Below are 22516 nucleotides of genomic sequence, written 5' to 3'. Positions count from 1 at the left end.
TGGGTGTTTGTGTTTCCGGTTAGAGGGTTTCATCTGTGAACAGAACGTGTGCACATTTACCATTCAATAAAAAGCCTTTGGGGCCTGTTTGAAGCGACACGTCCGTCTCCTGTGCTGTGAAGCACAGCTGAGCTATGAAAGAGGCGCTCACCCCGGCACAGCGAGGAAAGCCACTGGCCCTAACCTGAGTCAACGGGACTCTGCTGCCCTAAGACGCAGATAGAGGGACCACAGAGATAACTTGGTGGTTAGGAGCACTTGCTGCTTTTAGAGGAACCAAATTCAGGTGCCAGGACCTTGAGGGGCTTACAACTGCTTTGAACTCCAGCTCCAGGGCATCCAACACCCTCTTCTGGCTTCTGGATAACATACACACACACACACACACACACACACACACATGCACGCACACATGCATGCACATGCACGCACATACACACACGCATACACATGCACATATATGCACATATACACATGCATACACACATGGACACACACACATATACCACATGCACATATACACACATGCACACACACTGACACATGCACACAGATGTACACAGACTTACACACACACACACACACACACACACACACATGGTGGGTTGGGGCTGGGGGTGAATAGAGAGATAAGTGCTTTTCTTTTTTTAAAGAAGGAACTGGCAGTAGTGGGAGTGGATCATTTCATTTTCCATCATGCCTGACACTGAAGGAAATACCCCTTGCCCATAAACAGCCCCCCCTCCCCGCACTCCCTTTCTCCACAGGAAAGGACTTACTGGTTGCCGTGTAGAGGTCTTGGGGCCACGGCTGGGTTGCATGGCACACAATGCTCTCTGGTTGTGACTTACTACAGTGAAATACCACAAGCAAATCTGAGAAGACAAAGGGCCAGGAAGAGAGGTAGAGACGACAGCCTTAGGCTTCCACTTATTGCTGCCCCACTGGAGTGAGAGGAGAGGCTCGAGACCCTAGAGCCAGAGTGGGGCAACATAAAGTCAGTCTATGCTGTTGTTGGGAAGCTTGTAGAGACCCAGTCTCCGAGGCCATTCTGGGAGAGCGAGTCATCTGAACACCCTCTGCCTGTCGCACACCAGAATCCTGGACTCCCAGGAGGAAGGCAGGCGCTCCCTCTGAGGTACACGCTTGTACTGTTTAAACATGCAAGCCACGTTAGAGTGCTGGCAAATTTCCCTCAGACCTGTGCAGGTCTTTCAGAAACAAACAAACAAACAAACAAATACCCCAGACCTGCCTGCTGTGTCATCCTTCCCTAAATGGCTGTCTACACTCTGCTATTACTGACGTGTGGTCCTTCCTTGAGCTTTTAACTTAAGCAGTGAGGGAATTCGCACTTGAGGACAGGAAGTGAAGAGGCCTGGAGAGGGCTATGTTAGGAGAGGTGAAGCTAACTGAGGTAAGAGTCATCAAAGCCCCGTGCCCCAAGTCTGACATTTCCCTGTCACACTCTCCAGAGTCCTCTGAGGACTGGTCAGAGACGGTTACTCCTGAGTCAGGCCTCGGGCAGCTGTCACCTGAGATGAGTCTTTGCAGAGGGGAATCTGAGGAAGTGGTGAATCTGGTCTTACTCAGTGTCAGCGACAGCTCTAAGCAAATCAGAGCCATCTATTTACAAAGGGGTTGATGCACGTGGGCCTACTGTGTGCAGGAAAGAGCTTGCAGTCCTGGTGAAATGTCAAGACCGCTGCTCACACGCCTTCGAGATCTTTCTCTGAATACAGCTGTTAACCTTTCAGTGTTTGCAAACCCCCAAAGCCTTGGATAGACAGATGGTATCATATTCCTTCTGCGTCTCCTGCCTCGGGCAAATATCCAAGCTCAAAACACTCATTAGAGAATTGTGGCCTAATGAATAGAACCTAATTTTGTCCCTCTGCCCACATCCATTATTCCTTCACGCCATTTACTGTTTGACCCTCCCCCTCCCCCACCCCAACCAAACACATAAGAAAGCCTGGAGGACATCCTCAGTGGCCAAGAATTAATGTTTATAAAGGGCTTAATATGCAACAGAAGCGTGACCTCCGTGACAAAAGCCATAATTGGTGGCACTGGCGTAAGCAAGTGCTGGCTCCCGCAGCCTCGTGCTCTACTCCCTCTGCCTGTACTCCAGACAACTAGTAAGAATGCAGAAAGGTGCGTTTCTAAGCTCTTAGACTCTTGGCCTACAACCGAGTGATCTGGGGAACAGAGAAGTAGGCACTTGGCATCAAACCACACCCAATCGCCTCCATCTTCCTCAGGGCGTGAATTGTGAGGTGTTCCACAAGGGCTAAAGTTGGAGATAGCATCGAGCTCTATGCCCTCGTGTTTTCTTATTCTCTACACAAGCATAGAATAATAACATTCAATTAAAAAAAATCGTGCGTGTGTTTTGCCTGTGTGTCTATCCGTGTACCACGTGCATGCCTGGTGTAGCACCGTTGGAGGCCAGGAGAGGGTACTGCAGTTAGAGATGGTTGTGAGCCACTGAGAACCAAACCTGATCCTCTGCAAAAGTAGCCAGTGCTCTTAACCACTGGGCCACCTTCCCACTCCTGATAAAGTTTAACTTGTCAGTTAAACACATTGAGAGAATAACAGTGTCTCCTTATAAAGAACAGTTGCAAGAGCATATTATAATCCGAGTTGAGAATGGGTCCTATCCTGTATACATTCCGTATGGCCACAGAAGGTGAAGCTATGAATGTGGGTACAGGCTCAGTGCTTTAGAGATGATTGAGGGGCTCAGGTTGACATAAAGAGGTTTGGTTTGCTTCAGTTTGAGTTTTGTGGCCACCAAAAACGCCCACAGTTCACACCCCATGGCTGGGAGGTCGAGGCCGCACCACACTGAAGGAAGAGGTTCTCAGGGCCAAACCACTTGGAGCTGCCTCCCGAGAGCTTCAAGCTGGAAAGCCCTGCTGCATGAGGGTGACCTCAGCCAAGCCAGTGTTTGGGCTCCTGTTGGCGTATCGGCAGGAAAGAAGGAAGAGTTGTAGTTACTTTACCCGTTGCTGTTAGGAAATACTCTAGCAAAAGCAACCCAGTGGGAAAAGGGTTTATGTCAGTTCAGCTTGAGGGTGTGGTCCATCATGGTGGGGGGTGGAGCGGAGTCCTGGCTGCAGGAGTCTGAGGAAGCTGGTCCATATCACATTCAGCCTCCTTATGTCATTTATAACCTAAGCCAAGAGGATGCTGCCACACCCCTTTAGTTTGGATCTGCTAACTTTAACCCAGTCATATCCAGGAGTCCTGTCTCTTGGGTGATTCTAACTCTTGTTAAAGTGACAATATTAACCAACACAGCTTAAAATCCTGGATGATTTGATAGCCTCCGACCTTAGGAACTCCCTAGGCATCTTAATGCAGACCCAGCCAGTCCACATCCAGCCCTGACGTCAGCCTAAGTGTAGGTTTCCTTTACATACGAGCCCACATGCATGCAGGCTGTTAGCACACCCCGACACAGGGCATCTTAACAGTATCAAATGCTGCTCTCTGTTTTAGGGTGGAAAAGATGAAAAACTTAACAGCTGCACAGTTTTAAACAGTAACGGATGGACCGGGCGGTGGTGAGCCCATCCTTTTAATCCCAGAACTCAAGGGGCAGAGGCAGGCAGATCTCTGAGTTCAAGGCCAGCCTGGTTTACAGAGTGAGTTCCAGGACAGCCAGGACCACCCAGAGAAACAACAACAAAATAAAGCAGAAAGGGCCAACACTTGGGAGTTTCTCTCCATGTCATTCCTTCGGTGGCACTCAGGGCTTATTGTAAAATAAGCTCAGGCTATACAATGCTTAGACTAAGCCCAGTCCTGTGCTGTCTCTGCGTGAAGTGTGCACAGGTCAACTCTGAAGCTTTCCCTTGTCGCAGGGCACTGCTGATGCTGTTTTAGTACTTAGTATTTTAGTAGTAGTAGTAGTAGTAGTAGTAGTAGTAGTAGTAGTAGTAGTAGTGGTAGTAGTAGTAGTAGTAAATATATATATATATATAAATGTATACACACACATATGTATATATACACACACGCACGCACACACACATACATGTATATATGCACATACATACACCATATAGCATATATATGTAAAATATATAGTATATATTTGGTAAACACATTATTTACTGAAATATTTGGTATTTTAGCTGTGATCGCATCCTTATGGTGTGCTGTCTGTACTTGCACAGCTAATTTATCCCAGACCTAGTTTTTGATTCTCCACCGCGGCCTATTGTGTTGTGGATTCCCTTTGGCCATGGATGTCGGTATGAGGGATTTCCTGGTAGTTCATCAAATCAGCTGATGGTCTCTTCTCTTCCCTTAGTCTTAATTACTTCCTTTTCTAGGTCACTAGGCCACTCACCTCTCATAACGCCTTCCTGCTTTTACAATGACAGCCTCCTAACTGTTGGACACCTTAGCTTGATGTTGAATGATTTCCTTCTGTTCCTGTTGGCAATCGTGTTGGCTTTTGTTAAAGCTCGCTGAGAGTGGAGTGTTCCCATCCCACTTAAAACCTTTGTTGAGTGGCCGAAGAGCTTCGTGTTCTTCATTCAGCTAAAAGTAGGGTTTCCCTTTAGACTTGTTGATGTAGGAGATGGTTCCATCGATCTCACCACAATGCCTGTGCTGTACTGTGATGCAGGCTCCAGCAAGAGGCTCTCACCTCAGCCCTGTCCCCACACTTAGTCCTGCGGGATGCTGTGTTTTGTAAAGTCTTCTCATTCTTTCCTGGTCTTTGGAAAGGCAGTTGTGCCCATGGTTTGCTCTGTTCACAATCAGAGATTACCCAGCAGTTTCAGGGCTTGGGTGTGTTTCTCATGTCTGTATTGTGTGTACCCAAGTACTTGGTGCAGGATTTCATAGTTCACTCTAGGGCTCGGACTGGTGGATCTCCTGCCTTGCTCACTCCTTGGTCAGCAATCTTTCAGCACCAGGAATGGAAGGGAATTCCCGAATGACCACTGTCACCGATGGCTCCAGAGCAACCTCTGCCTTGGTCTTGTCTTCCAACTAATCAGACTGGCTCTCAACACCTCTCATTAGCAGTTTAATTGTCCCCTCCCCAAATTAATAATATAGTGAAGAAGTTCTGTTTTCTGTGTAAGAAAGGTATAGGACTTGGAAAATTAGCAGTGGCTGGTGGCCTTTCTTGCCTACACGGGGTTTCCTATCTCCTAGTACCATGAACTCAACAGAAAACTTAACTCTCATTTTGACATTGCTTAAAAGGTCTCCGTGGCATCTACCCTTATAATAAATAGGTCTGTCTGTCTCTCTCTTTGTCTATCTGTCTCTCTCTGTCTCTTTCTCTCTCTCTCTCTCTCCCTCTCTCCCTCTCCCATTTTTTTAAACAACGTTCTCTTCTCCCTTCAGCATTGGTTAACTTTAGTATTCTGATAGTCACTAGTAGAGCATGAAATCTGTTAACCACGTTCCGGTATGAAACGGTAAGTATAACGTGAGCTTCAGAATGTGATGAGAAGTTAAAGCAATGTCCTTGCAGCAGTACATCTGGGTGAGCACACACCACACCCAGGGACCACATATCCTAAGATGTAGACTGGACGAGGAATAAACATAGGTGAGGGACCCTGCGTGTTGAGCCGCTCAGCCTGTTCTTTTTTTTTTTTTTCTCCTTTAAAAGCAAGGATATTAAGTAATTTATTAATCGATTGTGGGTTTTTTTATCTTTATTAACTTGAGTATTTCTTATTTATATTTCGATTGCTATTTCCCTTCCCGGTTTCTGGGCCAACATCCCCCTAACCCCTCTCCCTCCCCTGCTATATGGGTGTTCCCCTCCACATCCTCCCCCCATTACCACCCTCCCCCCAACAATCACGTTCACTGGGGGTTCAGTCTTGGCAGGACCAAGGGCTTCCCCTTCCACTGGTGCTCTTACTAGGATATTCATTGCTACCTATGAGGTCAGAGTCCAGGGTCAGTCCATGTATAGTCTTTAGGTAGTGGCTTAGTCCCTGGAAGCTCTGGTTGCTTGGCATTGTTGTTCATATGGGGTCTCGATCCCCTTCAAGCTCTCCCAGTCCTTTCTCTGATTCCTTCAATGGGGGTCCGGTTCTCAGTTCAGTGGTTTGCTGCTGGCACTCGCCTCTGTATTTGCTGTATTCTGGCTGTGTCTTGCTGAGCCCGTTTTGTGCAGGGTAGGAAAGAGGGTGGAAAAAGCAGCTCGATGCCCTTTACCAGGAAACAGGTGAGAAGTACTAATGTCCTTTTGTTTGCACTGGCAGGCTAGTGTGGAGGATGGAGATTAATGGACCTAGTGACATTTACTTTTACAAGTAGTTACTTTTAGAATGATCTAAAAATACATTTCCCCCCCTGCTGCGTAAAAACAATCTGAACAACAGGGGGAAAAAATTCCAAAGTGTAACCCAAAACATAGCCGTGCCCCTGTGCTTACAGCGGGTACTTCTGTTGCTAAACGTGCAGAACTGAGCCCTGGTCTCTGTCCTGTGTTCTGCAGGGTTTTTGCTTTCTTCTGTGGACGAAGATGGCGTTCGAAGGCTCTACGTGAACAGCGTCAAGGAAACCGGGCTAGCTTCCAAGAAAGGTAAGACTGGAGCCGTGGATGCTTGTTTGCATCATTTTATTTTGCTCTTTTTGAGACAGGGCCTTGGTATGTAGCTGAGGCTGACTTGGAACTCCCGATGCGGCTCAAGCTGGTCTTGAACTCATGTTCTTTCTGCATCAGCCTCTCCAGTGTTAGGATCTACAGACCTGCCAACCTCCCACCTCCACCCCAGTGGCCCTTGTTTATCTCATAGTTTCCCTTTTGAGAAGCACATTTTCAGAGAGGTTGTGCATAAAGAATTTGTTTCCTTCCAGACGACCTCAAGGAGGTGGGTTTTACATCATGAATTTGGGTGTGTGACTCTGAGCCTGTGTCCAAGGGATTACTGCAAAGTTCTCTTCTAACTACAGTTGTTCTTTATCTTCTGGGAGCCCTGGGGCTCGCAGGAAGCAGAGCTTTGGTCCTCAGCGCTCAGAGGCATGGCCTGAACCTGTAGCACCCTCCTCAGAAGTGGCTTTTCCACTCTGTCACTTCCTGGAAAGTCTGCAGATGTTGAATTTCGATCCAGCCTCCTCGTCCCGCCCTCAGCTCTCCCCTGCTATGTCTTCCTTTGGCCCTCCAAGAGCTTACTTAGCATGTGTTTCGGCTGCCTCTGAGCCCCGTGCTCCTTCTTTGTATTCTCAGGGTCCCTTCTCAGCCTAGGTAACCATGGCCTGTGGATTCTACTAGCCGCACCCTGAAAAATCTTCTGGGTGATGGGCTGTTAAGGAAAAGTTATGTAAATACTGGACACATACATGGTCGCTTTCGTCCCTGTCATCACTCCCTGAGCAACGCCATGTGGTCAGCCCTTTTCATAGCATACATGTTGCTTTAGGCATTACCGGCCACTCGCCGATGATTTAAGTACGGCTAAGCACAAATCTGACCCCACTCTATCAGTGGGTGTAGTCAAGGGGCGTCCTGGAATCCTCCTGCTGGGGGTACAAGAGAAGATGGAGCCCGTGTGCTCCGTCAGCATTAGGATCACTAACAGAACGAACGGTGTGGCTCAAGTGCACAGAAATTTTCCCTCTCACAGTTGAAGGGGGCTGAAAGGCTGAAGCCAAGGTATTGAGAGGATCGATTCCTTTCAGAGCCTCAGGGAGGAATTGGTCAGATGTCTCTTAGATCTGGTGGCTGCCAGCCATCCCCAGCGATCTGAGGTTTGCAGCCGCAGCCGATGTTCCCGTTTTCTTTCTTTCTTTTTTTTCCTATTGTGCGCAGCATGGCCGTTTCTCTGTGTCCCTAGCCTTTCCGTGGCGATCCTCTAAGGAGAGACCACTCGCTTCAACACTTACCCTAAGTTCCCGTGAGGTTTTCGGAGGTTTACTTTGACTTAATAATGTCTCTGACATAATATAGTTACAACAACTATTGTAATTATCTCCACCACATGTGCCTGAACCTCTTTCTGAGGGGGGTTGCTTCCCGATGCCACAGGTAGACATTATTGTTGTTTTGTTTTGTTTGAGGGGGCAGTGCTCAGTTCATTATACTTAAAAAACATGAAGGTGGGTCAGTAAGCCTCAGACACCGCCTCCCTTCATTCTTGGTGTGGAATTTTTAGTTCCCTCGAGGCAATGGGAAAATCATACAGGAGCCCAGCTATACTGTCAGCTGTACTTAGATGTGGTTAACCAAGTCTGTTGTTAAGCGCTCTGAGTGGAGCGCCGGGGGCAGAGGGGTGCTGGTTCTTCCTGCCTCCATCCCTGCAGTAACTGAGCGTAGTACTGGGTGTCTGGCAGCCTGTGAGTGCCCCGTGTGGGTCATTTCTCCCTGTGCTGTAACAGTCGGAGAATCACGATCTGATCTCCAGTCTCTGTGCACAGACAGCACGCAGGTGACGTGTGAGGGAATCGTTTAAGTGCTAGCTATCATGGAGGAGAGCCTCCTTTCTGTTCCCTGTGTTTTTTCTAGACCACAGGCAGTCTGGGGCCCAGAGCTTGCAGAGGGGGCCAAGCTGTATCTCAGCCAAGAGCAGAGACAGGGCTCGCTCCCCTCCAGACCCGGTGACTGATCTTTATCGCTTTCAGCAGGATGAGTGTGCTGTTGGCGTGGCCAGGGGTGGGGGATCTCCTGGCATTAGTCACATCCTGTTCCTTTGACTCTGAGAACCCCGGTGCTTGATGAAAACAGATGTCTCCCCGGCACCCTACTCAGGGCAGGCAGTGCCAAGATGAGGCACTCGGGGCGTTAGACCTAGCAATTAATGAAAACATACATCCCAACTCACACCCTTCAGGGCTAACTGTGGGACACACGTGCCATTTGTGCACTCTGAGTACCAACTATCCCCCTTCCCCAGATTCCATCCACGCCACCCGTTTAGCTTAAGTCTGTTGTACAGTCAACCTTTGATACCTGTAGTCTGTGAGATATCTCCTCCCCACATCCAGCGAGTCCAAGCTCTTTGACTACCCATGAGCATGTAGGATGGAGCTCTGACAGGCTTTGGAACACAGCCCAGGTGCCTGCCTCCCGGTTAAAATGACCAGAGTCTGTTGAGAAGAGAGACCAGGGGAGCGCTGCCTACTCGGATCTGAACATCTGTTGCATGAACACACCCCTTCATTTTCCTTGTCTGGCCACACTGGGCTTTGGCTCTCCTGTGCTGCATCTGGGTCCCTTGGTCCCATTCCCACCCTTTGCTCTTCACACACAGGCCATGTGACATTGGGCCTCATATTGGTCACTCCTGCAAGACTGGCTCTTGTACCTTCGTGCGCCCTTTGACCTCTCCACCCCCACCCCCACTCATCACAGCCCTGTTTGGACTGTCATTCTCACTTGGAGATCACCAAAGAGCTATTTATCATCACCCGGTATTTACACGGCAGCCGCACGGGACATAGCCCGGTTGAGAAAGGCATCCACCATCTTGCTCCAAACAGTTTGCGTGCTGCATAGATACAGTTTCCATGGCCAGTTGTTATCTCCAGGGTTGGTTGGAGATGAATAAGAACATGGAGAACCAACGTCTATGGAGTATCTTCAGGCTGTTCAGTGTCTGCTCAGTGTCTATCCACACAATTAGCTTAATTTGAGAGACTGAGTCTGGGGGTAACTCAGTAACCGCCAACGGTCACAGAGCCGGGCTATGCCGCAGCCGTGACAGAAGGACGACACAGTGAGGTTCTTACAGCACAGCACTGCTGATGGCCCCCTCTTCTCAATGCTCATCCTGAGAAGAACTCGCCCTGTGTTGTCTTCCGGTGCTGCCATAACAAACTCCTGGAGGCTGAGTGGCTTACGCCAGCAGCAGCAGTTGATGTCCTTGTGGTTCCAGAGAAGCCAGTCAGGGTTTCACTGGCTACTCCCTCCCCCCTTCCCCCCAGGGTTCTTGTGGAGAGAAACCGCTCCAGTCTCATCCAGTTTCTAATGGCTCCATATATTTGTGGGCTTGTGGCTATAACACTGTCGGGCATAAGGCCTGACAAACGGAATCCAATACCTCATGGTTCCAACAGTAAAGATTCTCTTTCTAAGGAAAGTGGCACCCCCAGGTGCCAGACCAGGGACGTAGTTTTCGGGGGCCAACACTCACAACCACGCGGAGGCTCACAACCAGGCTCTTACCCTGCTGATTGCATGAACCTTCTCTCTGAAAAACTTCCTTCCTAAGTGGTTGCTGGCACTCAGATCTTTGTATCCTAATATCTAATATCCTGCAATATCTAAATTATGGTTATTTGAGTTGTTGGAGAAAAGACCAAAGCCAGTCATGGTGGCACACGTGTATTAATTATCCCAGCACCCGAGAGGCGAAGGCAGGGCTTCTGAGAGTTCAGAGTCAGACTGGGCCATTTAGTGAGTTCCAGGACATCCACACCCATGCGTGCTCTCGCTCTCCTTCTCTCCCTCTCTCCCTCCACCCCCCCCCCACATGCACACATATACATGCATACATATACATGTACACACATGCACACATACACATGCACACACACACCCGCACACATACACATACACATACACTCACACATGCACACATGCACGTCTGCACCAAAACCAAACAGCAACATTCCATATATTGGAATTTTTTATTTTTCTGTTTAAATATTATACTGCTCTAGACTTTTTTTTTTTTACCCAAAGATGAGTCGTTTTAGGCTAGAGAGATGGTTCAGTGGCTAAAATCACTGGCTGCTCTCCCATAGGTCCTGAGTTCAATTCCTAGCACCCATGTGGAGGCTCGCAACCTCTCTAACTATAGTCCCATGGAATCTGATGCTCTCTTCTGGTGTGCAGATGGGCCCTCGGAGAAAACGCACATATAAATAACCAAATAGCGCTTAAAAAACAAAGACTTGCTTACCCAGCAGAATTTTACCTTTGACACAAAAACGTTCACATTTCATTTCCATCTCCTCAGCGCTCGGGGCGTGCATGCATGCGTGTGTGCATTTTGTGCTCAGTGATGGGTGTTGTAAGTTTTGAAAATCTGAGCCAGGATAGCCAGGGTGTGCTCCAAGTCTGAGAAGTGAGAACTCTCTGAAATCTAGATTTAGAATCTAGATCCTTCTACAGAGTCAGAGCTGGGATCCATGACTCCTCTCAGGTCCTGTCTGCCTCAGTCCCTTCCTCCCTCCCTCTGTCCCTTAGCAGTGTGCTCCTTCCCTCTGCCTCCCTCTGCCCAAGCAGTGGGAATGTAATTAAGGTTTGGAACTGCCCCTGTGTTGGTCACAGCTTCGTGTTCTCCCAGGTTAGACTTGTTCCCAACTAGGCACATGAGTTCCAAACATTATTCTTTTCCCAGATGTGCTCCGCCAAGGTTGCAGAAACCTGTGGGGACCCTACCAAAATGAAACTCGAGATGTGCTTTCCCGGGTGCGGGGGCCAAAGGCAGGGGCAGTGATAACAACTGCATTAGCTTCTGTAAATTGTCATCTCTCTATAAGTTTGGGGGGGGGGAGGGGAAATCCCAAAACAGCAACCTTACTGTGATAGAAAGAAGCAACTTCCTGCATTTTTGTTTCCTAAAAATGTTTGATGGACACAAATGTGTACACTGTTGCCGGGGTTCCAAGGCGCCTGCATCTTGGAGAGTTAACCAGAATTGACATTTGAAAAGGGAAACTGGCAGATGCTTAGAGCACATCCAAGGATTAGTGATTGTTGAGGTGACTCACTGGGGTCAGAAGAGGAGGGCTAGAGCAGTGGTTCTCAACCCGTGGGGTCGAATATCAGATATCCAGCACCTCAGATTCAGAACAGTAGCAAAATCACAGTTGTGACGTAGCAACAAAAGCAATCTTGTAGTTGAGGGTCACCCCAGTGTGAGGAACTGTATTAAAGGTCCACAGCATTGGGAAGGCTCTAGAGTCCTCTCACACCTGGTTGAGCACTGCAGCCTGCTCACAGCAGCCCTGAGACTATGAGACTCGGCAGGAGAGCTGGGCGTACCCCTCCTGACAGAACTTGCAAGTTGTTGTGCTCTGGTTTGTGTGACATTAAAACTTTTCCATCGTGCGTTGGCAGGCCTGAAGGCGGGGGACGAGATTCTTCAGATCAATAACCGTGCCGCTGGTACCCTGAACTCATCTATGCTCAAAGATTTCCTCTCACAGCCCTCTCTGGGCCTCCTGGTGAGGACCTACCCTGAGCCAGAGGGAGGAGTGGAGCTGCTAGAGAACCCACCCCACCGAGTGGACGGCCCTGTGGACCTTGGCGAGAGCCCCCTCACCTTCCTCACCAGCAACCCAGGTATGCTGTGCCCGGGGTTGCGCTTCACCCAGCCGTGCCTCAGGAGGTCTACCACTCTCTGCCGACCTCAGGGCCTGCTCCTGCACGCCTGGGAAGGTATTAGTGAGTGGAGCTGATAGCCAGCCCTGGGCTTCCTGTTGGCATTTCAAAAGGAAAGAGAAGGCGTTTTTGTCACGGAATGTCTATTTTGCTACAAGTCTGCTGGTCCTACTCAGAAAAGTTTTGTTTCTTTGCTCATTGTCATCTTGGAGAGCGGTGAGTGTTGGGAGGCCACCATTTCATGGTTATGGATAGAGACACAGGGATCACATCCGATCCTGGGATACTGAATCCTACTGCAGCCTTCTCCGGCTCCCTCATCGAAGTCTACCCCACCTTGCTTCTCTTCCTTTGTGAGAGAGAGTAGATGCTTAGTGAGGAAACTTGTCCAGCAGGCGTTTGGTTGGCTTGGATCCCGTGAACATGAATTTGTTCAGTGGAAACCCTGCCCCACCCTGTCCCCTCCACTGACCTTCCCCAGTTTCTTCCCTGTGCCTTCTGGCCCTCATTCTGATGGAAAAACCTTGGTGCCTTCTGCCGTGGCAGCCTTCCTGGGACCCCCACAGAGTTAGTGCCCAGCCCTAACCCCAGCTCTGTGCCCTGCAGTGTGTGTCTGGGCTGCAGCCGCAGCGTGCTGTTTGGTTTAAGTCTTCTTCTGACAGGCTCTCACTTTGTAGCCCGGACTGGCTTGGAACTCCTTGAATAGCCTAAGTTGGTCTTGAACCCGAGATTTCCCTGCCTCAGCTTTCTCAGTACTGGGATGAGAGGACAACGTCTCCATGCCTGGCTTGTGTGATGTTCGCCTTCCTTGCCTCCCTGTCTGTCTGTCTGTCCATCCGTCTGTCCAGCTTGTCTGTTTTCTGAGAACAGGTGTCTTTTCTTAGCTTCCCACACAGGTGACCCATTCCCACCTAGTGAGCAGGCAGAGGGCCTGTATGGTCTGTGCTAAGTTCTGGGTTGAGGTGCTAGTCTTGGTTTCAGACTTATTTTCTCTTCATCTCGTGTTTTCACGGGGAGGAAAGAAGTCTGAGGCAGTGGCAGTGTCTCATGCAAGCAGGATGGTGATGGTCGTGGATCTCTAGATTCAGTGTCTGCCTTGTATCGTGTGTGTACGTGTGGGTGCGTGTGCGCACGTGCGTGTGCATGTGTGTGTATGTGTGTGCATGTGTATGTGTACTTGTACGTGTGCATGTGTATATGTACTTGTATGTGTGTGTGCATGTGTATGTGTGTGTGCATGTGTGTACATGTGTATGTGTGTACATGTGTATGTGTGTGCATGTGTATGTATACGTGTGTGCATGTGTTTGTACATGTATGTACATGTGTATGTGTACGTGTGTGTGTGTGTGTGTGTGTGTGTGTGTGTGCATGTGTATCGTTCATCACCACTGTCATATTCTGCAGCTTGCTGCTTAAGCGAGAGGCCCTGCGATTGCTCGTGGTTTTGTTTAGTGGCTCTGGCAAGAGTTTGGTAATTTGAAGCTTCAGAAACCTGGTTGTGCTTAGTTACCATTGACCTCTAGGGTTGCCCTGTCATGATGGTCTTCACACTTCAAAAGCTTGGCAAATGCCAAGGAAAGGGGAACAAGACCATGGAGGCTGCCTCTCAGATGGCCACAAGGTGGCACTTGTAATCCTACCAAACCGGCCTCTATTCTGAGACCAAACGAGTCTTGTGAAGCGCAATTAGATTGTTTAAGGACTTTGTGTGCAGGCACACAAGACGTGTGTGTGTGTGTGTGTGTGTGTGTGTGTGTGTGTGTGTGACTGTGTTTGGATTAACTCTCTATCATTGTCATTTCTGTTGTGTATAGATACAAATTCAGAACTACAATATTATAATCCACAAACAGAAACCGGGCCACCCCACCTGATTTTGAGTGACCGGGATCTGCCTGTTCACATCTTGAGTTCTCTCCCCATCACAGTGGCTGACTGAATGGTGGTGGGGCCTCCAGGTCTGCAAAGCCATAGAGTATCACACTCTGGGCCCTTAGAGATAAATTTGTACACCCTTGTATAGCCAGACTCTCGCTCACAGTCTGCTTCCTTACTTCCTGTTACTGTCTATTCCTTACTGAAAAGATCATTTGTATATGCACAGATTATTTCCATCAGTGTCCTTAAGGGAGTGTCTGCTTTTGAAACAGGGGCTAGCTGTATAGCCCGGATTAGCCTATATCACTATATATCCCTAGTTAGCCCCATGTTTGGGAACCTCCTGCCTCAGCCCCTTGCATTCTGAGATCAGAGTAGACTAGGCACAGTTGTTTTTAGTGAAAAGTGTTCTTGCCTGTATGAGTCTGTTTTAGAAGGAGCTGGGTGTATTCTGTGTATAGACTCGCTGTCTTGCCTTTGATGGAGTCTTATACACAACACTGGGTTTCCTGTCACACACACACACACACACACACACACACACACACACACACACACACACTCACACCCCGTAGTAGACCAGGCACCTGTGGAGGCTCTGTGCCAACCCTACTGAACCGACGACCTGGTCCAGAACAGTAACGCCGCTCCGACTTTGGAGCTTTCTGGAGGGATTTGTTCTCTTCTTTGTTATTTCCAACCAAATGGCTGTGACATGGAGCTCGTGGGCCCCACCTGGGTCTCCACCTTCCGAGTGCCTCCACTTCCTGATCCTTATTTAGCAGCGGAAGATAACAGGGAAAGCGAGGAAACAGGATGGGACACCCAGCCAGCCTGCCCCACATCAAGGCAGAGATAACGCACGCTCAGCAGATGACCTAAGCGAGCACAGAGCGGTTGGACAATGAGTCGGCCGGACTCCAACCTGGGCCTAAATTTAGAAGTAACTAAAAATAAGAATCATCCGGAGTGACGAGTTTGGGGGTTCAGTGCTGAGGTGTCTTTAAGATGGTCATCCTGAACATTTAGTGATCTAGGTGGGGAGTGTGAACACCTCAGGGGCTCTGAGGCCCACGTGAGCCCTGGTACTGACTGTCCTGCATGCAGGATTGACTAGGCCTTCCCCTGAGAGCCCTGATTGAAGGTTGTGATTCTCTTTCAAGTTCTGGTTATTTCTGAACCCCTTTCTCATATGGAAGCTTGAACCCTGTAGGTAGAAACATCATAGACTGATGGTTAAAAATAGGCCCCGGACCAGGTTCTTGGGGACTGTGTTCATTTTGATGTTAGCCCCTGGTCCTGTGGGTCCTGATTCAGCACTCTACACTGTGTCCTCATTATGAAGGGAAGACAAGAGGACACTGCTATCTTGCTAGGTCCGTGTGACGGTTAAATGAGTCAATGAAATGTTTGGAGTTAACAGTAATCATATTAGAAACAGTTCCCATCCTAAGCCAATCTCTATCACCAAGCACATGGGATTGTCTGACCGACAACCAGTCGCCCCTCCTCCCCACCTGCTCTTCAGCTCCCGCCAGCAGCAAGTGGCTTCTCTGACAGCTTCATGAACGTCTGCAAGCTACAGTTTCTGGGTGGCAAGAAGGAGTTCTGTATTCCCGGGCGCCGAGCCCCTGGAGCTCATTGCACGGCTGTGTCCCTCGGTTTCTTATGGAGTGACTCCCATAGAGTTGGAGCCACGTAGCCCACCAACTCTCCATTCGTAGACTCTCTCTGACCTGGGTCCTAGTGACAACCAGAGTGTGATACCATTTCAGGACCCACGCCATTGAGGTTTTTTATGTTGGAAATCCGTGAACTGACCACAGAGTGCATTTTCTCCTCACTCCCTGTGAGAGAGGAACGCACAGCTTGCATCTCTTAATTGTCTTCGTGTTGCCTTGGAAGCCCAGGTCTGCGCTGCCATCGATTCTAAGACCCAGTTCCAGTCCTCCTTTCCTCACTCTTTCTCTCCCAAGCACGTGTTCATGAACACGCCAGGAAGGGAGCCGAGGCATAAAAAGGGGGAGTTCCCTCAGCGAGTGTGGTTCTAGGAGGATCCCTGAAGTGAAGGGGAGGCGGGGTGAGAACCTGGAAACAGAGTTTCTAAGAAGCCCCCAGTAAGTTCTTACATTTTGGGTCAGGCAGTTCTCTGTCTGGTGTGAGGTTCTGTGCATCCCCATAATCTCCCTGAGACCGTAGTACTTGCCCAACCCAAGCAAAATGCCCCAGACACTGCCACTGCCCCCCCTCCCCCTGAAAGATCTCCCCTAGTCAAGCACCCCTGCCAGGTTCATTAGAAGGTATCTGCCTCGTTCAGCTGAGCGTCTCAGCCAGCCTCCGTGCTGTGCGGGAAGACAGATACAGATCCTGAGTTTCTTGGAAGCCTCCTGAAGCACTTATGCATTAGTAATGCGCTCATCTGCCACTCCCCTTTTCTGCCAGGCATGCTAAGGAAAGAGAGAAGGACACGTTTTTAATGGTGGCTTCTTCAAAATGAGTAAGTATTGCGGCACAGGATAGAGACCAAGAAATTCATCCACGAAACAAGGCTACTTGCAACAGTAATTATGCAGAAAGCCAACTTCTATGCAAACTGTAAGAATTATCGTTAAGTGGCATCTGGGGTCTCTTTTCAGAAGTTGCCAGGATAGGGCCAGGAACAGCGATAGAAGTCTGTCATGCCGTCACTTGGGTGACAGGCAAGATTACTGAGAGAGGTAAACTTAAGTAATGTAGCAAGTACTAGTGTCTCTGTCTCTCTCTGTGTCTCTGTCTCTCTCCCTCCCTCCTTCCCTCCCTCCTTCCTCCTCCTCCTCCTTCTCTCTGTCTCTCTCTCTCTCTTCCTCCCTCCCTCCCTTCCTCTTCCTCCTCCTCCTTCCCCCCCCCATTGTGTCTCTCTTAAGTTCTGTTATCAGAGCTGATGTTCATTTCAGTGCAGTGCCGCTCTGATGTATGCTCCCTAGACATCTACTTGGCTGACTGAGGTGAGGCAGGCATCTTGCTTTATCTCAGTGAGGAGCCTGCACTTCTGTGGTAAAGGACACCGGGCTCTCTAACAGGACAACTGCCTGCCGCTTCTTATTTTAAAGTGGCAATTCTTGCATTTTGAGCTAGAGAGAGCTGAGCCTCGGTGATGGACAGCAGGCCAGCGACACATTAGAGACCGTTCAGACCAGCCCAGATTGGAGAGCCCAAGCCAGACCCTTTGATAGGCTTCCAGCGTTATTTGTCTGCCGCTGAGAGGAAGCTGTGTGCCTTGGTGAGCACAGATGCACCTCCTGCAGGAAGTAGAGTCCCTGGCATCTGGGTCACAGGAAAGGCCCCTGTGTTTGCAAGACTAAGGCACTTGGGTTCAAAGGAGGAATTGTTTGCACCAGGCCCAGACAGCGCAGGATCTGCCTGGCCAGTGAGAGCCTTCTGTGCCATACACAGATGGAAGGCCCCACTTTGTTCTGATGTGACATGGAGATTTCCCAGGGCTCTGCTCTGAGGGAGCAGGGAGGGACACCACAAAAGAGCAAGTGCTTAGCTCTGTCTTCTTGCAAACAAATCTGGTCCAGCCCAGTAGATTCCCTGAAGACTCACATGGTCTCTGTTTGGTGATAAAAGTTCGCAGACACATGCGCCTTGTAAGCTGTTGGCACCCTTGCCTTCTGTCACTTAGCACAGTCTCTGTGGGTCCTGCTGGGGTGTGGAGGATCCAAACGCCTTGTCTTGATTTGCAGCAAGAGTTGATTGACGACAGCTGCCAGATTCAGCGTGTGTTGTGTTAGGGGTGGGGGTAATTTTGCAGACTGGGGGCCTTCATTTTTATTGTTTTTAAAAATCATTAGTGTTGGAGTGGGAGAGATGGCCGAGCAGTTAAGAACAGTTGTTTATCTTGCAGAAGACCCAGTTTTAATCCCCAGCACCCACATGGCGGCTCACAACTGTCTGTAATTCTAGTTCAGATACCCTCTTCTGGCCTCTCTTGAGGGAAGCACATAGAGCAAGCACATCTATACACACAGGCAAAACACCAGTGCACAGGAAATAAAAATAACTCTGGAAATCATTAATGTATTTTACTTTTGCTCCAAGCTCACAAGATCAGTCATACCCAAATCCAAAATCTTTATGACCTTGTATTTGATTACATTTCTATTTTATGGTCTTGTGTGTGTGTGCACTCGTGCACATTGTACATGTGCATTTATCATGGCCCGTGTGAAAGCCAGTGGATGATGTGCAGAAGTCAGCTCTTTCCTCCTGCCATGTGTGTCTCTCAAGTTGAACTCAGATCTGTAGGCTTGGCGTCCAGCTGCCTTTACCTGCTGAGCTACCTCTCCCACCCAAATTTGTTTTCTTTTTGACACAGGGTCTTACTCTACCCCAAGGTGGCCTCTGACTTACCACCTAGCCCAGGTTAGCTCAACCTTGAGATCCTTGGTCCTTAGCCTGGTGAGTGGTGGGTTCCATACCTGCACAGCCTGCAGGCCCACTCAGTGCTGGGTTCCATACATGTACCATCCTGCAGGCCCACTCAGTGCTGGGTTCCATACTTGTACCATCCTGCAGGCCCACTCAGTGCTGGCTCCATACCTACACCTTCCTGCAGGCCCACTCAGTGCTGGCTCCATACCTACACCTTCCTGCAGGCCCACTCAGTGCTGGGTTCCATACCTACACCTTCCTGCAGGCCCACTCAGTGCTGGGTTCCATACCTACACCTTCCTGCAGGCCCACTCAGTGCTGGGCTCCATACCTACACCTTCCTGCAGGCCCACTCAGTGCTGGGTTCCATACCTACACCTTCCTGCAGGCCCACTCAGTGCTGGGTTCCATACCTACACCTTCCTGCAGGCCCACTCAGTGCTGGGTTCCATACCTACACCTTCCTGCAGGCCCACTCAGTGCTGGGTTCCATACCTACACCTTCCTGCAGGCCCACTCAGTGCTGGGCTCCATACCTACACCTTCCTGCAGGCCCACTCAGTGCTGGGTTCCTTACCCACGCCACCCTGCAGGCCCACTCAGTGCTGGGTTCCATACCTACACCTTCCTGCAGGCCCACTTAGCGTGTGCTCAGCTGCCTCACGTTACCTGTTGGTCTCCACATGTGTCGGCTGCTCACACTGATGCCTATTATGGGGTGGACATGGAATTCTTTGAATCGCGTAGCTGTGACACGACGGAAAACTAAAACGGAAGCATAGCCCAACAGCCAAATCCCAGACGAATGCCTTTGGGGTTGTCAGTTTTTTCTCACCCCACTCCCACCCATCCATCAACCTCATTTTCTCGTCATTTAAATTACAGTCTTAGTAATAACTTTTTTCTAGGGGTTGGGGAGATGGTTTGTTATTTAAAGGAGTTGCCACCAAGCCTGACAACCTGAGTTTGATTCCTCAGACACACATGGTGAAAGAGGAGCCATTTCCTGAAAGTTTTACACACACACAAACACACACACACACACACACACACACACACACACACACACACACACACTTCCCTTTCTGGAAATGTTTGCCCTAGAGAATTTGCTTGCCTTGAACACATTGATTATATATTTCATCAAGTCTTGGGTTGTTTTTTCCTTCCTATTTATTTCTCACTGAGTCCAGAGAAAGACAAAATGAATGCAGTATGATCTGGATAAGCGACAGGTAAATTGTAAGGTAAAGTCTTGTGGATGGGTTTGCCTTGTGCCGGTCTCAGCCAGCGGGAGGAGGGCCAGTGAATGACTTACAAAGGTTTTTAGACCTCAAAATGTATTTAGAAACCAGGGGCGCTCTCACCTGTCCACACCGGTGGGTTTGATTTGTGGTAGCTTTTGAGCCAGCAGGCTCTTCCCGAGGGTGCTTGGGCTTCCTTACTCTCCTGTGGGAGCCTCCTCTGTGCCAGGCCATGTGCAAGACTGGGATGCAGGCGGACTTTTTCCTGCCTTAGCCAGTTCATAGCCTCCTCCTCAGCCTGTCTTCAGCTCTTACACTGGTTTCTAACAGAGCTGCCTGTGAGGGCGCCATTTCCTGATGAATGAGGGTGAGAACACCCTAAAGGAGAGGACGGTTCCATCAGCCTCTGTTTTGGAAGAGTGGCTTCTGTATAAAGACCACTGCAGAGTCTGGAAAGCAAGTGTGTGTGTGTGTGTGTGTGTGTGTGTGTGTGTGTGTGTGTGTGTGTGTGTGTGCGCATGCATGTGCGCACATGTGTGAGTGTGTATGTGAGCGTGTGGGTAAGCCCACTGAATATGGGAAGGAGACCATATTCAGATCAGACCCTGTCCTATGCTTCCCCTCAGCATTCCTGAAGCCGGCCATGGTCACTTCCTCTGTCCTGTTTACTTTGGTCATTAGCACCCAGCCCTGACCCGTTAGTGGTTACTGTCACACAGGACTTCAGTCCTCTGTAACCTGGCAGCGTGGGCCAGCCTCAGGGCCAGCCTTGGAGACTCTGCTGAGTGCCTCACCCTCACGTGGCCTGTCTGAGGCTTCCTTATTGACCCTGCTCTTGCTTGCATGTAATTGGGTCTCCATCACATGAGCCACACATATATTCGATCTTCAATGGGTCCTCCTCTCCACGAAGCCCACCATCCCTGAGGCTGTAGTTTGAAGTTTCTCTGCAGGAACATACGCTGTGCCACTTGGGCCCTGGCGAGAAATGTGTCTATGTTCACTTAGACTCTTTCTACAAATCAAAGCAAGTCTTGACCCAGCCTGGCACTGTGCTCCAAGTAGGGTAAGAGGGACTGAGCTTGTGACTTTTGCAAGCCTCAGACCTGTATTGTGTGCCCTTGCCTTCTCTCTTGCTAGTTGTATTTGCCCGATACATTTCCGATGGAGAGACTTAAAACTTAGATTGTTTACGTTTTTGCTTGTGTCCACCTGGTGCTGTTTTCCTCGAATGGGGTGAGTAGAATCCAGGGGTTGTCTTTCCTTCTTTTTAATTCCAACACGGGCCATCAAGGCACTTGCGACATTTGTCAGATGTTTGTGTCTTTCCAGGCTGCATGCGGGCGTCTGCCAAGTGTCACACTTGCACCCAGGGGCGGGGGCTCTTCTGAGCAGTCTGTTCTATGCCCGTGCTGTGTTACTGCACGTTTATCTTGGGTTTCTCTCTGCAGGGAAAGGACCTGTCTTGTTTGTCTTCTTTACTGTCTTTGGTGCCGTTGGATTTTTATTCAAAAGAAAAAGAAATTAGTTCTAGGAAAGATGTTGCCAGTGTGGTCTGCTTGTGCAAGTTGCTAATCCTTGGGACTAGGGTTAGAAAATCACTCATGAATCAAGCTTAACCGTCATAAACGTTTGTATTGTCTGTGTCCTAACGGAGCCTGTAGAATTTACTCATTTATAGAGCGTTCTGGTGCCTGGTTGTGCTTTCCATCTTCTGACTCCTCTCCATGTGTTCTTGTTCACTTCTTGTATCGATCGTGCTACAGGGGCCTGGCTTTATACTGTCTTTATTTATTTATTTATTTATTTATTTATTTATTTATTTATTTTTTAGCAGATTTGTGTATTCTGACCTGCTTCTGTGATCTCATTTCTGTCTCTATGATCTCATTTCATTTGTCTTACTTATTTTCCCTTCTCTTTCCCGACTTTCATTTTTAAATTCCATTTACAACTTACATAACCTGTCCCTGTTCTTTGACTGTTTGCTCTTACAGTTTGGACATGAATTCTCCCCCTCTGTTTTTTATTCACTCTACATCTGGGTCACAGCCCCTCTTCCCTCTTCCCTCTCCCATTCCTACCCCTACAAATCCCTCCCCTCACATCCTCCCACTGAAGTCCAACCTGGCAGTCCAAGTAGGGGAAGGGGATCCAATGACAGGGGACAGAGGCTGAGATAGCCCCTGCTCAGCTTGTTAGGGAACCCACATGGAGACCAAGCCGCACGTGTGCTACAGATGTTTAATGGTCTGGGTCCAGCTCCTACTTGCTCCCTGGTTGGTGTGTCAGACCTGCTGAGCTCTCGTGGACTCAGGTTGGTTGACTCTATGGGTCTCGTTGTGGTGTCCTTGACCCCTCTGACTTACTCACTTCTATCCCCGACTCCTCCCAGGACTCCCAAGCTCTCCCTGATGCTTGGATGTGGGTCTCTGCATGTTTCCATCCACTGCTGGATGAAGCCTCTCAGAGGCCAGTTGTGCTGGGCTCCCGTGTGCAGGCACATCGAGAGTGCCATTAATAGCGTCAGGGGTTGGCTCTCTCCCACGGGATGGGTCTCACTTGGGGCAGTCACTGGTTGGCCGTTCCTTCAGTCTCTGCTCCATCCTTGTCCCTGCACTTCTTGTAGGCAGGACAGATTTCAGGTAGGAGGTTT

At 49.3% G+C, this 22516-nt stretch overlaps 1 protein-coding gene across 8 annotated transcripts in view; it reads left to right on the top strand.

Moving 5' to 3' along the window:
- Tiam1 (TIAM Rac1 associated GEF 1) overlaps positions 1–22516 on the top strand; it is a 348754-nt gene that overhangs the window by 286487 nt on the left and 39751 nt on the right. For all 8 annotated transcript variants that reach the window (XM_039088432.2, XM_063270597.1, XM_039088430.2 and 5 more), the window contains 2 exons: positions 6491–6577; positions 12059–12283. In XM_039088432.2, coding sequence (XP_038944360.1) covers positions 6491–6577; positions 12059–12283 — 312 coding nt within the window. The remainder of the gene's footprint in view (positions 1–6490; positions 6578–12058; positions 12284–22516) is intronic.

This window comes from Rattus norvegicus, chromosome 11 (assembly GCF_036323735.1).
Source record: "Rattus norvegicus strain BN/NHsdMcwi chromosome 11, GRCr8, whole genome shotgun sequence".
NCBI lineage: Eukaryota > Metazoa > Chordata > Mammalia > Rodentia > Muridae > Rattus > Rattus norvegicus.
Note: the sequence above shows the minus strand (reverse complement) of the source record. Positions and strands in the feature narration are given on the sequence as shown.